The 12541-nt window shown below is 53.2% G+C and overlaps 6 protein-coding genes across 6 annotated transcripts; 1 reads left to right on the top strand and 5 right to left on the bottom strand.

The window, feature by feature from the left end:
* On the bottom strand, positions 1-3025 carry VE01_00933 (uncharacterized protein). The gene is made up of 2 exons (XM_018270461.2): positions 758-3025; positions 1-649 (listed from the first exon to the last, which is right to left on the bottom strand). The coding sequence occupies exons 1-2, from the start codon at positions 2092-2094 to the stop codon at positions 532-534; spliced, it is 1455 nt and encodes a 484-aa protein (XP_018134753.2). The 5' UTR covers positions 2095-3025; the 3' UTR covers positions 1-531.
* Positions 3026-3659: 634 nt separating this feature from the next.
* VE01_00932 (uncharacterized protein) lies at positions 3660-6040 on the bottom strand. The gene is made up of 3 exons (XM_018270460.2): positions 5735-6040; positions 4758-5680; positions 3660-4709 (listed from the first exon to the last, which is right to left on the bottom strand). Exons 1-3 carry the CDS (start codon positions 5816-5818, stop codon positions 4433-4435), a joined length of 1284 nt encoding a protein of 427 aa, XP_018134754.1. The 5' UTR covers positions 5819-6040; the 3' UTR covers positions 3660-4432.
* Positions 6041-6349: 309 nt separating this feature from the next.
* Positions 6350-8674, bottom strand: VE01_00931 (uncharacterized protein). Its single transcript, XM_018270459.2, has one exon. The coding sequence runs from the start codon at positions 8151-8153 to the stop codon at positions 6567-6569; it is 1587 nt and encodes a 528-aa protein (XP_018134751.1). The 5' UTR covers positions 8154-8674; the 3' UTR covers positions 6350-6566.
* Positions 8675-8927: 253 nt separating this feature from the next.
* Positions 8928-11368, top strand: VE01_00930 (uncharacterized protein). The gene has a single exon (XM_059463314.1). The coding sequence runs from the start codon at positions 8979-8981 to the stop codon at positions 9543-9545; it is 567 nt and encodes a 188-aa protein (XP_059320086.1). The 5' UTR covers positions 8928-8978; the 3' UTR covers positions 9546-11368.
* On the bottom strand, positions 9601-11099 carry VE01_00929 (uncharacterized protein). Its single transcript, XM_018270457.2, has 6 exons — positions 10804-11099; positions 10710-10750; positions 10554-10659; positions 9935-10496; positions 9760-9881; positions 9601-9711 (listed from the first exon to the last, which is right to left on the bottom strand). The coding sequence occupies exons 1-6, from the start codon at positions 10935-10937 to the stop codon at positions 9603-9605; spliced, it is 1074 nt and encodes a 357-aa protein (XP_018134939.1). The 5' UTR covers positions 10938-11099; the 3' UTR covers positions 9601-9602.
* A 306-nt stretch (positions 11369-11674) lies between the features above and the next one.
* VE01_00928 (uncharacterized protein) lies at positions 11675-12110 on the bottom strand (the record flags this gene model as incomplete). Its single annotated transcript, XM_018270456.1, has 2 exons — positions 11675-11908; positions 12012-12110. The coding sequence occupies 2 exons, from the start codon at positions 12108-12110 to the stop codon at positions 11675-11677; spliced, it is 333 nt and encodes a 110-aa protein (XP_018134938.1).
* Between the last annotated feature and the right edge of the window lie 431 nt (positions 12111-12541).

Here is a 12541-nt window from a genome sequence, read left to right as displayed (position 1 = left end):
CATCTCTAAACCATAGCGTATGGAATATGTAGGTAGTACTCTCTATGTCACCCATCCTATCCTTCCCATCACAAAAAAAAAGTATGAACATAGAAAAGAAGAAGAAGATAGATGCCAAGCATCTCATCAGGTCCAATAATCGCCCACATGACCTAACCATCCATCCTAGATACAACATCACAGACATCCTCCACATCGTGCACGACATACACACCAAAAAAAGTAACAATAACAACAACAACAAGCAGCTGCCCTGGGGGTTTATCCGCTCCAACACAAAAAAGAAGAAAAAAAAGCGGTTCGAGAGCGTCACATCCCCCAGTCGTTGGTATATATATATCAGCTCACAAACTCCATCAACCCCCCCTCTCCCCCCCTCTCTTTGCCAGTCCCCTTTTTTCAGTCGGGTGGCGGAGGCGGGGTACGATCGATAGTCGCCAGATTGTTGGCGTTTTCGTCGGGGGGCGGTTTCTTTAACGCCGTTGTGCAAACAGGGGTAACATGAATAAATAAAAAATGGGGGGGGGTTCGTTAATTATTTCCGCCGCGCCGGCGACGGCCGCGACTTGGTCCTTCGGGGCGTTGGGCGAGGACTTCGCGGAGGAGGGGGTCGTCTTTATCTTTGTCTACGTGGTGGACGCGGACGTGTCTGTTGTGGGGTCGGTCAGTAAAAGCTCGTTCGTTCGTTTGTCTGTTTGTTTGCTACCCAACAGCCCGTCACACGTAAAGCAAATTAGGAAAGCGGACTCCAACATACCGTTGCAAATTATCCGGCCTCGGATACTTATGTTCCCTATCCATACAATACGGACAAACATACCCCGGCGACTCATGCACCAGCCCATGTCTAATCATCTCATTCTTCCTCTTGAACCCCTTCCCCCCTTCACTCCTCAGACACCCTTTAACAGGGCAATAATGCGGCCGGTTCTGCGAATGCACGTTCGCGTGCGAGTTGAGCAAGTACTGCGTCTGGAAGGGCTGCGCCGTGCAGCCGGGGTAGTTACACTGGAACCCCCCCACTAGTGGGTTCGTGATGCCGTCTATACTCATGCGGTCGATCCCCGCTGGAATCCCGTTGGCTGTCGCACCGGAGTGATCGGTGGTAGATGTGTCCGCGACGTTCCCTGTGAAGTCGCCGCCGCTGGTGTAGGGCGCGGAATCGGAGACTTGGGATTGTCGCCGGAAGAATAATGGCGGCGCGGGGAAGCCGGGGGAGGGGATAGTGTGGAAGCTCTCGCGCGGGGAGATGGGGGGTGGTGAGGTGTGGACGTTTGGTGCGGGGTGGTGGTGTGCTGGGTCGCCTACTCTGAAGAGCGGTGGTTGCGGTGGTGATTGCGAGGATATCGAGTGCCGGTGTCCGTTGGGAGGTGCTGTATCGACAGCTGCTGTGATAGCGGCGTCTGCTAAATGCTTGAGCTCACCTAGGTTGGCTAGTTGCGACGAGATGGACGGCAGGGTTACGTTGGTCAGCTTTTCGGCTTTCGGGGACGCCTCTTGGATCGGTGGAAGCTCATCATGGTTCCCGTTTATAGTGGACGCCTTGGGAGACATATGCCGCATCTGGTCATCCACCTGCTGTCCCCCCACCTCCTCCACATGACTCTGCTTACCCACCGGCGCCTCTCCAGCATTAAACGCCCTCAACGCCCCCGCCGCCAACGCCTCCAAATCCACCTCCCTCCCCATCCCCTCCATCGGCACCTCGACCCCCCTCTCCCCCTCACTCCCCGCCCTCATATCCTCATCCCCCTCCTCCTCATCAGGCGCCTGTATCAGCTCTCTCCCCGCCGTCTCCGCAATCTCCCTCGCCCTCCCCCCAGCCATCGAGTCCAGCAGCGCCACATCCCCCGGATTCGGCACCGGGCGCAACACCTTCCTCCCGGGCTTATGCGGCGCGCCGGGACTCCCAGGCGGCGTGCTCACCTCGGACGCGATGCCGGGCGGGCTGGGCGTCGGTTCGAGCTTGGGGTGGTGGATGGGGGGGGGTGGACTGTCGCGGGGACCGACGTCGGTGGGGTCGTAGTTGTCGGCGGCGGAGGAGGCGTGAGGGTGCGTGCTGGCGTTGGGCGCGGAGGCGGTGGCCATAGTCATTGGTCTGCCATTGAAGCGCGGAGGCGGCGACGGGACGAGGCGTGCGGGCGCGACGAGGGCTCGCGGGGGGATGACGGTGTGTGTTGTGTGATGTGTGGTGGGTTCTGGGTGCGGTGCTGTGGTGTTCTTTTTTGCCAAGACTGCGATGCGACGAGCTGGCGAGGGTAACGTAAGGATCAATGGGCGTGGGTATTGGTGCGAGAGGGTCGGGATGCGATGGTTTGTAGAGTCGCGACAGTCGCAGGATGCGATAGAGGGTAGATTCGACGAGAGATAGTTATTCGAGGAAGTGTTTGCGACTCGGTGGATGTGTCGGTGAGATAGCGGGTATCAGACGCGAGGGCGCGGCGGTGATGGATAACGAGGTTCGACGGGTTGGGTTGATGCGATAGACGAAAGGATGGGGGACAGCAGCCAGCACAGGGAGTGTAGTGTGGCCTTTGTGGGTTTTGCTTTTTGTTTTATTTTCTTTTTTGTAGTTATATTTATTATAATTTTTTTCGTATTTTTAGTATTTTTGGCAGCCCGGCGGTGGGTGTATTTGGGGAAGAAAGAGGGATTGCGGCGGTGGTGGTGGGAGGAGGTAGATAGATGGGCGAGCGCATACCGGGACGGTGGTTGCGACGATTTAATATGGAGGGGGTTCGAGTTTCTGTGGTGGTGGTGGAGATTTGGTGGTGTAGAGTGGTGGTAGTAGTATTGCTCAGTGGGTAGTGCACTTTTTAGAGTAGGTGGTGGTGCGTGGTGGTGCGTGGTGGTGCGAGTCTAGCTCTTCGTCGAGTCCTCGCACTCCCGGCCGTTCTAGTATGTTTGAGGGAGTTAGTTGAGTTGGGTTAGTTGAGTTCGTTCGTCTCGTAGTTGAGTGGTGGGAGTAGTGGAGTGGAGTAAAGCGGAATGCGGGATGCGGGATGCGATGGATGGGATGCTCAGCACTTGGGAACTGGGGTTTTTTGGGTTGGGCTGGGTAGACTGGGGTCGTAGCTCGTTCCGTCGGTCAAGGTCCGGTCAAGGGAGGAAGAAAGAGCAAGTGAGGAAGGTGTACTCGAGTAAAAAGATGGGAGGAGGTGGGAGGTGGGTACTTGGGAAACTGCCGTGGTTACTGCCATATATGAAGTACTTTCTTTAACTTACCATGGAGTAATTTGAATCTATACGTACTTATAGGACGGGAATATGAGGGGAATATATGAGGGGAATATGGGATCTTCCTTCTCTTCTCTCTGCTCTGGTCGTCTTCCTTTTCTCTCTGCTCTCCAATTCGTCTTCCTTTTCAAACATGTACAGTACAGTACACACTGCCCATAGCTGCTGTCTGGAGTAACTATCCACAAACTCCCCTCCTCCTCTCACCTCTCACCCTACACACACTCCCAGAACCCCCCATCGTACTACCCACAACCACTTCACAGATCTTAAACAAATAAAAAAATAAGCCAGGAGAAAGAAAACAAAAACGGCGTCACAGATCGAGCAAGATCTATCCAAAAAAGAGATCTGTTCTTTATTCTCTACACCAGTACCACGGCTAACAAACACCCAACCCGCCCGCGCCCACCATAAGCTTCCCCGCCGTTGCTCCCATCCATGTACGTATCACTGCGCCCCAAAGTGCGGCTTAAGTCCCTCACATCCCCCCCCATCCCAACCCAACACGCCCGTCCTGCCCTGCGGCTGAAAAAGGTCTCAAAACCAACCCACCTCGTCTCGTGCACAACCCAGCTATAACCCAGTTATTAAAACCTGTCAAACTTTGTCAAAGGTAAGTAAAAAACAGCCCTCCCCCCCGGTGTGGCCGCCCATCCACCAGACGCTGCAGTTGCAGTTGCAGTTGCATGCGTTGTAACTGTACTGTACTGTATGTACATCCTTCGCGCCGGCGCACAGTGTCACGCTACTACTCCTCCCGCCCTCCTGCTTAGCCTAATCATAAGCCTCATCCGATGTCACGAGAGGCAGCAGGTAGGTGTATCGCAGGTCCGGTGGTGCAAACCCCAGCAACACGCACGAGAAACGAGCTAGCGGCGGACAAATGTAAGGGACTCCAACTACGACCCTCTCACTCATCGCCCAGTTTCCGAGCCTCACGCAACAAAAAAACAAAAATGCGGCGCCCAATCTGCAGTTCGGAGGGGGAGCAGGATTTATTGGCTGACGGTGTGTTAGAGTAGGATGACGACCCCTGGTACCACCACCCTCCAACACGCTAGATGTGTTCGTAAAAAGTGAAATGAGGCACACGCCATGCTCATCACGTAAGTCCACAGTGCCGATAGGCCGTGCCCATCACCGCCGCATCAGACGCCTCACCCACGACGTCCTTTCAGCCTCATGTCCCGCCTCAGAGATGCTCTATTGGTTCTTCTGGGAGCAGTTCCTCGATGGGCTCCGAGACCATGCAGCGACGTAGTGGGGGTTGCACGATACCATTGAAGAGGAACGTGCCGTAGACGAGGAGGCAGAAGCCGGCGACTTGGAGCAGTGTTGTTGGTCCGAGGCGCTCCCAGCCAAGGCTGAGGGAGACGATCCAGATGAAGAGGGTGCGGCATGTGTCGATTGTTGATCGAGAGGTCGCGCTCACGCTCCTCGTTACTGAGAGGCCGAAGAAGTTGAATCCGCTGTGGTAGTTAGCATTAACTCTCTGATAGGAGAATGAGACGACATACCCAATACTGATCATAATCAGCACACTCGAGATAAGGATCTGCTTGTTATAAAACATCTGCCTCAATCCCTCCACCGCATCAAAGTACCCCAGCTGCCCCTCCGGCGTCCTACCAATAGCCAGGTGAAGGACCAGCATCCCCAAAGCCGTGAACGTAAATCCAAAAATCCCCTCCCACCCCACCACCCTCAGCGGCTCAAGTGCATATTTCTCCAGGATAAACTCCTCCAACACGAACTGCGTGGCCGTGAAGATCTGGGCACCAGCAATGAGGAATACTCCAATCATCGTGCTGATAGCATCCGGTGTCGAAGCAACTCTCGAAATAATGACTGCAGCATTCTTCGCTCCCTCCATAACCGAGGCAGGCTTGGTAACATCCTCAGCCTGCAGCGACCCCGCCAGCCCAACGAGAGTAACACCCAGCACCACAGTCGCCAACGCACACCACTGGAACAAGTACAACTTCTTCTTCAAGAAAACCACACTGAATATGCCCACCCAAATCACCAACATCCCCCTCGTCATCTGATACACCGACGCCACCACAAACAGGAATCCCGCATTCATAAGCGTCGTCCCGAGGATATCACACGTAGCCGGCAACGCCAACATCGCCACCTTCCACCCCGTAAGCGGCAACCTCCCCTCCGCATCCTTCGTCAGGACCCTCACAACCGGATTCCGCAGGCTCTCCTCGTCCGCATCCCTCGCATCCTCGTCATCCTCGTTGATGGCGTGGTAATCGGGGCCTTGGTCCTCGGCGCGCTCGCCTGTGAAGCGTTGGTAGAGAGAGAAGATCCCGACGACGAGCCAGCAGCCCATTTCGCCGATGAACATCTGGGCGGTTTGGATGACGGGCTGTTCGAAGTGTTTGCGGTTGGAGGGGTCGGGGTCGTCGCAGTTGGAGACGCATTGGTTGTCCTGCGGTCATGGGTTAGCTGATAAGCTTGTTGAGGTTGGGGAAGGGAGACGAACTTGGTATTTGGTGAATAGAGTGTTGCAGCAGCCTGTGAGCAGCATCATGCCCACGAGCAGCGGGATGAAGGACTTGGCCGCCATCTTGGAGGAGCTGTGTTGCGTGCCGCAGTCGTGTGTGGTTTGGTGGAAGAGATGCTGTATCGAGTGTGGTTTGCAGCAGATATGTATGGATAGTATATATGTTTTTATATCATGGTATAATGATGATGATTCTAATATATGCCTATCGTCCGGCGTGGAGGGGCGCAGTGGCAACTCTTGTCTTTGTTGCGAGGGAGTTGAGGGGGATCTCAGGTGGCTGGCTAGTACCCGGATAGGTGTGACAGGTTACAATCGGATCCCATCACATCGTGGATTACGTAAGCCACATAATATACCTCCTCAGCTGGACTACATACACCACCTACGACATCTCGAAATTATATCACTTGGAACTACTAATTAATATCATACTCAATATACATGTGTGTAAAGCCCCAGGATTTTCGATTAAATGAGTTAGCTACGCACAAAATGGTCGCTTCCAAGCCAATTATTTATAAATCAAATAATAATAAAAACACAAGGCAAATATATATATATAAATTTAATAGACTATATTATATTTTATTACCTGTCTGGCTCAATGGCTTAATCTCGTACATATGTAGTGGCCCAGAGGTTTCCAATTAAATGATTTATTTGTATAGCTACGCACATAATAATGTGCGCGTGGTATCATATCCTGAACAGAAGCATCACCGCTCATCCCGCCGAACAAATTACGCGCCTAAATACAACAATACTGTGATAATAGTGCCAACGCTCTGGTCCCTCAGCCCAAACCCAACTACGCCGAGGGTTTATCACTCGCCGTGCTGGTCTCAGTGGTTATACCCTTCGCCAAGTCATCCACCTTCTCTCCCTTTTCCCCCTTCAACGACCTGTGCGTCAACGGGTTATGATGCTCCTTCTTCGGCTTGGGTTTCTCGCCCTTCAAGTTGTTGTAATGAACAATCCCCATCTCACGATCCCTCCTCAGCCGCGCCTGATCCTCGGGGCTGACCTCTACACCCTCAATCGACTTGACTTTCTTGCCCTCGAGAAACCCCATGATACCTCCAATACCAGCCACAATACAGGCCATTGCCACGAAGAGACCAGTACTCCACGAAGGGCGCTCATATCTGTTAAACTTCCACATAAACACGGAGAGGACAATCTGTAGAAACGTATTCCACACGAACATCCAGATGAAAAAGTCCATCTTCCACCTTGCTGTAGCTGGTGCACGATTTCCTGTCAGCGGAGCGCTAGGGATAGTCTTCAGCGGATATGGCACAGCATTCTCGGGCAGATTCGATATCTCAGCTTCGATGTTATCTGGCCCGACCGAGATAGGTAGGTCCGAAGAGCCTTCCAGTCTGAACCAATCTCGGTGGATGCCAGCTAGGCGGCGAAGAGCAAGCTGATCGCCTCGGATGTGATATTTCATCAGATAGTATAAATCCCGGAATCTCCATGGAACTAAGCCGAAACCAGTTACGCAGAACAGCGCGTTGAGGATTTGGGAGTCGATCTCGATCCAGATTCTTCGCGGGGAGTTGATATCGTCGCAGGTAGGAGAGCACATCGCTGGCGATGCATTGCACAGCAGTAGGAATAGCATGCCTCCCCAGGCAACAACGTTCAAGCCGTAAATGACAACCAAGAACCCGAGGGGCGTAATGAAGAACTTCCACAATGCCTTGGCGCCGATGGCTGTAGATGTCTGCCAGCTGTGCTTTGGCGGGAACTCATAACCGTTGTCGAATGGCTCAGTTCTGTATTCCTCATTTGGTTCAGTAGTTGAACCGCCAACCAGTGGCACAGATGCTGAGTTCTGTTGAGCGACTGGTTTCTGGGAATCCGCGGACCCTTCGGCACTGATTGTATCCAGCTGCCTGCTCGTGGAAACGTCCTCGATCGGGCTCTCGAGTTTCTTATTCTCCGCGACTTCAGTAAGTCCGCTGCCAGTACCATTCTTAGTAGCGGCCGAGTTGGAGGTAGTACGGCGCCCAAGACTAGCACGCCTGCTTTTTTCCTTCAACTGGCCATCGCCAGACCAACCATCACTCCCAAAACTACCTCTCCTAATATCAGCTATCGAGGGAGCGGACGAAGCAATAGAAGCCGTCGCCGACCACATGCCAACTGGTATGCTCGATTGCTCAAATGTTCGAGATGCGCTTCGTAGCCTGTTCGCAATCGTCGTGTGCCCTCCTGGACTCACTCCGTCGGCATTGCTGTTAGCCGTGCTCTGTCGGGAGCCTGAGGCGCTCTCTGGTCCGCTGTCAGGGCGTGTCGTCGTGAGGGGGGTGATTGTAGGGAAAGCGACAGTGTCGCTGGGAGGAGTAGGTAGGCCATTGGCCGCGGTGGGTGTTGGTTGTTCGGTCATGTCTCTTATCTCTAGAGCGTGAAGTTGATCGAAACAGTTGATGGTAAGATCTCTAGTCGACCGATTCAGGCCGTCTTCGAAACAAGAGGATGCTGGGAGGCAAAATGTTCGTCAAGATTTGGACACAACAGGGACGGCTTATATGTCCAATCGTTGGCCGCGACGATCAATCGGGTGGTGAGATTGACGTATGTTTGGTATATACTTCGGACAACTCATGCACGCATTCTGAACCAATTGTATGACGAGTGATTATACTTCCAACACCGATTGTCGTTGAAGTAGTGAGGGGGCGAGGAAATAGGGACTCCTCGATCAGAGAGGGAAAGCGCTGGACAGTCACAGTAATAGGAGAAAACAAGACAACAACATGAAGATAGAAAACGGCAACGATCGAGATTCGAGGGAAGTGGCAAAGCTAAGTGCCAGGTTATGGGCAAGGATCTGCTACACAGTATTTGGGAGGTCTACATAGTAATCTATTGGGAGGAGGAAGACAAGCTATACGCGGAAGAAGGTACATGTTGCAAGGTACCTGGTGTTGTTAAGTTGGGAGTCAACTCGGAGTTTGGGACAGAAAGGTACATGACATGCGAAGTACCCTGTGAGTGGATGAGTAACGGTCCTCTAACGGGATCAGATTTTGTTCCTGTCATGGTAAGATACGGGGTTTTGATTGGCTAACTGGACCCCTCTTGGTCCGTGCATTGTCTCTGAAGAAATCTACGGTCGGGCCTAGACAAACACAGAATTAAAATCACCTGCCGAGGGAGGCTGTTATCGATCCAGATTATCACCAGCAAATCCAAACGCCTCAATCACACCATGGCGACCTCCGACAATGGACCTCCTGTCGAATCCGCTCTGCAGGCTCTGCTCACCGCCGCAAGCCAAGAGTCCAAGACCAGCGGCATTCCCGCTCACCTTCACCAGCTAGCTGCGACTGTGCTCTACAATCTGCAATATCAACACGAATGGACCGAACTTGCAGTCCAAACAACGTCGACTATCACAGGCTCTACTCTTCCCAGGCCTCTCGTATACGGGATCCCTCCAGCTCGAGCATATGTCCATCCCGATGAACAAGCCGAGATCCTGAAAGCCGAACACAAGACGGGGCAGTCGATTCCTCTGAGTCCCGAGCCGGAATGGGTCCTCCCAACACACATCAACGAGAAGTGGAGCTTGAAGCAGTTTGCAGAGGTTTTCGATGCTATAGAGACTGTGCCGCCCGGAAGCACAGATACGCTGGAGCAGGAGGAGGACGAGGTTGGAGCAGGATGGCGGGGCAAGAATAGGCAGAAGAGATTGCTGCTGGCCACACTGCACGATGACAGCACAGTCGTCTACTACATTGTGCACGATGGGATTGTCAAGCCACGCCAGAATTGAACTACTCGCAAAGGTGCAACGACTACATTTGAGAAACTATATACGTTCCAAACGGCCTTACTCGGCGGATCCCACCTTGAATACAACCTTCTGCGCCTGCATCTTATCGAAAATTTCGTACCCCTCTACGGCATCCGATAAGGGCATAATTTTGTCGAACATGAACCTGCAGTCAGTCAGTATCGTCTGGGCTAAATTGGGTATCTCGACTCACCCAAGAAGGTGCTGCTTCTCTTGGAGCAGCTTAAGAGCTTCCGGGAATATAGATCGGACAGGGCATCTTCCCATCTGAACAGTCAAGTTCTTTCCATAAGCCTGGTTGCCATCCCACGGAATCTACGAAGAACCGCATTAGCAGGCCTCTCATTTTGGGGATACGGCGGAAATACCTCAGCATTGTGCACCCCAATGCTACTAATCGTACCCCACGGCCTCAAGAGATCAAACCCCGTCTTCAGCGCCGGCGTCAACCCAACAACCTCAATCACAACATCCGCGCCCCTCCCGCCCGTCGCAGCCTTGATCTTCTCATGCATCCCCTCCTTATCAGTCATAAAATTCAGCGGCTCAGCACCCAGACTCTTCGCGAGCTCAAGACGGCTCTCAACCCCATCCACAGCAAATATATGTTTCGGCCCAAAGCTAGCCGCCGCGATAATAGCACAGAGACCCACGGGTCCGCATCCGATAACCACAGCTGTCGATTCGGCAATCTGCGCTGGAGTGAGGTTCTTGAAGGCGTTGGAGGCGCCGAAGAAACCAGTTGGGAAGATGTCAGCCATCATGACGAGAACCTTGTCGTCGATCTCTGCGGGAGCTTTGACGACCGTGCCGTCCGCATAGGGAACCCGGACGTACTCTGCCTGTGCGCCGTCTAGGGCTGCGGAGCCGAAGAGGAGGGACTTTTCGCAGCGGGATGAGAAGCCGTTTTTGCAGTAGAAGCATTCTGAGCTTTTGTCCTCTAGGTTAGATGGTTTAAGCAGTAAGATGGAATTTCTATATACTCACCAAGATACTGTGAATGGTGCGACGACCTTGTCGCCCACCTTGACGGTTTTAACTTCACTGCCTACCTCTGCGACCACACCCGTGAACTCATGGCCCATGATAAAGCCTGTATACCACCATTAGAACAGCTCACCAAACCCCAACGAGATTACTCACCTGTAGGGCTGGGCTGGTGACCGCGAAACACATGGAGCTCCCTATATCCCAGTCAATCCCTTATCATATTCTACCTCTTCCAAATAGCACTTACGACCCGCAAAGCGCAGTATACGAAACCGCAACCACAATATCCGTCGGCGCCTGGACCTCGGGAATCGGCCTCTCCTGCAACGAAACCTTATGCGGCCCATCAAACACCACCGCTTTCATAGTCTTCGGCGACATTGTTGCTATATGATACTGCCTCGCTCAAGTTGAAAAGAATATTTCTGAGGAGAGGAGAAATTAACCAAGTGTCATAAATGAGTGTTATTTTGGCGAATAGTTGGGGAATAGTAAATAAAACTCTCGCCGCGGAACGGAACCAGCTTGATAGATTTGGTGACGTTTAATGGCCGCTACGGGGTCGCTCAGGCCGCGGCCGCCGAGCTAAGTTGGTTATCGGGGCGGGGTTGCGGGGCTGACTCTCTATCAGCCACGGGAGAGTGGTCGTACGGGACCACACGTTGAGGGTTGGCATTTTCGGAACCGCTGAGTTGCTGGGGGCGGGTAAGTCGGATGTGAGAAAAGGGCTTTTGGGCTATGGTAAATTCTGTTACTTATACAACCTTAACCTTGCGTGGGGAAATAAAATTGAGAGTATTCATGAAGAGAGGAAAAAATATCATTGCTAGCTACTACAACTAAGGCCCATCACCCCGTCCCAGCGGAGTGTTGTTAAAAGATACCCCAAGCAAACATCAATCAAGCAGCTCCCATCCTACTCCAGCAAATCCAAATACCCCATCCCATCCATCCAATATCAATACCCAGGAACCAAGCCCCCCCTCCCTCCCCCACCATCCCAATACGCCCCCCCTCCCAAACCCCAACCCAACCCCCCCAAACGCCCCCTCACTTCGCAACAAACCCCGAATCCGTCCAAACCCCCTCCCCCCTCCCCTCATTCCCCCATACCCCGCCTAAGTGACATTACACAACAGCTCCGCCTCCAAAATGAACATCCCCTCTTTATACTTCTCGCTCGCCTCATACGCCTTATCGTACTTCCACCCCACGGTGGTCTTGCACTGCCGACACGTAATATCCCTCACGACGTGCTTGCCAGTCGTCATGTTGCGCTCGAGCGCTTCGCCGGGGACGTAGTTGACGACGAGGTTGAAGAGGTAGCCTTTGCCTACTTGGCCGCGGAAGCTCTGTTGAGGGGGGAAGTTGTTAGCTTCTGACTACCTAGGTAGGGAGGGACAGGGGGAATGGGAAGGAGGAGGGGGGAGGGAAGGGGGGAAGGGGGAAATGTACCCGGCTGACGAGGCTCTCGTGTTTGGAGAGATGAGTTTTGCAGTTCTTGCAGCCGTAGATCTTGTCGCTGGAGAGGTAGTCGTTGTATACCAAACCCATGGCAGCGGTTTGGCTCGTTCCGTCGAGCACTTGGTGTTCGGTGTGTTTCTCTGCGGTGTTCGGAGGTGTTGCTGGGAAGAAGCTCTAGCTCCTGGGCGAGCTTTCTGGTTCACTCTTTCCGAATCGCGAGCTTATCGTTCGTTCGTTGGTAATCCTCAAGGCAGTCGTCGTGGCGCCGAATAAATCCGAATCGTCGTAGGCAGTTCTCCGACGCACCTCCAAGGTTGTAGCGGTGTCTGTTGAATAGTCCTGGGTCCCTGAAAGTCCCCTCAACCGTGAGTTGGGTAAGGGCGCGATTGTCGGAAAGGTCGGAGTGACAGGTCTGATGTTGTTTCGGTTTGCTTGTTTGATGGACAGGAAGATGGAACCAAGGCTGGGTTCACGAAGGTGCAGGAGTGGTCAGCTGAGGTGGGGTCGATGGCGTGGAATGG

This window comes from Pseudogymnoascus verrucosus (assembly GCF_001662655.1).
Source record: "Pseudogymnoascus verrucosus strain UAMH 10579 unplaced genomic scaffold scaffold_2, whole genome shotgun sequence".
Taxonomy (NCBI): domain Eukaryota; kingdom Fungi; phylum Ascomycota; class Leotiomycetes; order Thelebolales; family Thelebolaceae; genus Pseudogymnoascus; species Pseudogymnoascus verrucosus.
Note: the sequence above shows the minus strand (reverse complement) of the source record. Positions and strands in the feature narration are given on the sequence as shown.

What these genes read in the sequence shown, in the direction of transcription:
- VE01_00932 (XM_018270460.2), bottom strand. Translation starts at nt 5,818, where the DNA reads ATGGCGGCCAAGTCCTTCATCCCGCTGCTCGTGGGCATGATGCTGCTC. An exon ending in CTCTATTCACCAAATACCAA is followed by an intron (nt 5,681 to 5,734) that starts GTTCGTCTCCCT and finishes CCATGACCGCAG; the next exon opens with GACAACCAATGCGTCTCCAA. An exon ending in CTGATTATGATCAGTATTGG is followed by an intron (nt 4,710 to 4,757) that starts GTATGTCGTCTC and finishes TAACTACCACAG; the next exon opens with CGGATTCAACTTCTTCGGCC.
- VE01_00933 (XM_018270461.2), bottom strand. Translation starts at nt 2,094, where the DNA reads ATGACTATGGCCACCGCCTCCGCGCCCAACGCCAGCACGCACCCTCAC. An exon ending in AGGCCGGATAATTTGCAACG is followed by an intron (nt 650 to 757) that starts GTATGTTGGAGT and finishes ACCCCACAACAG; the next exon opens with ACACGTCCGCGTCCACCACG.
- VE01_00929 (XM_018270457.2), bottom strand. Translation starts at nt 10,937, where the DNA reads ATGTCGCCGAAGACTATGAAAGCGGTGGTGTTTGATGGGCCGCATAAG. An exon ending in TCACCAGCCCAGCCCTACAG is followed by an intron (nt 10,660 to 10,709) that starts GTGAGTAATCTC and finishes GGTGGTATACAG; the next exon opens with GCTTTATCATGGGCCATGAG. An exon ending in GCACCATTCACAGTATCTTG is followed by an intron (nt 10,497 to 10,553) that starts GTGAGTATATAG and finishes AGAGGACAAAAG; the next exon opens with CTCAGAATGCTTCTACTGCA.
- VE01_00931 (XM_018270459.2), bottom strand. Translation starts at nt 8,153, where the DNA reads ATGACCGAACAACCAACACCCACCGCGGCCAATGGCCTACCTACTCCT.
- VE01_00930 (XM_059463314.1), top strand. Translation starts at nt 8,979, where the DNA reads ATGGCGACCTCCGACAATGGACCTCCTGTCGAATCCGCTCTGCAGGCT.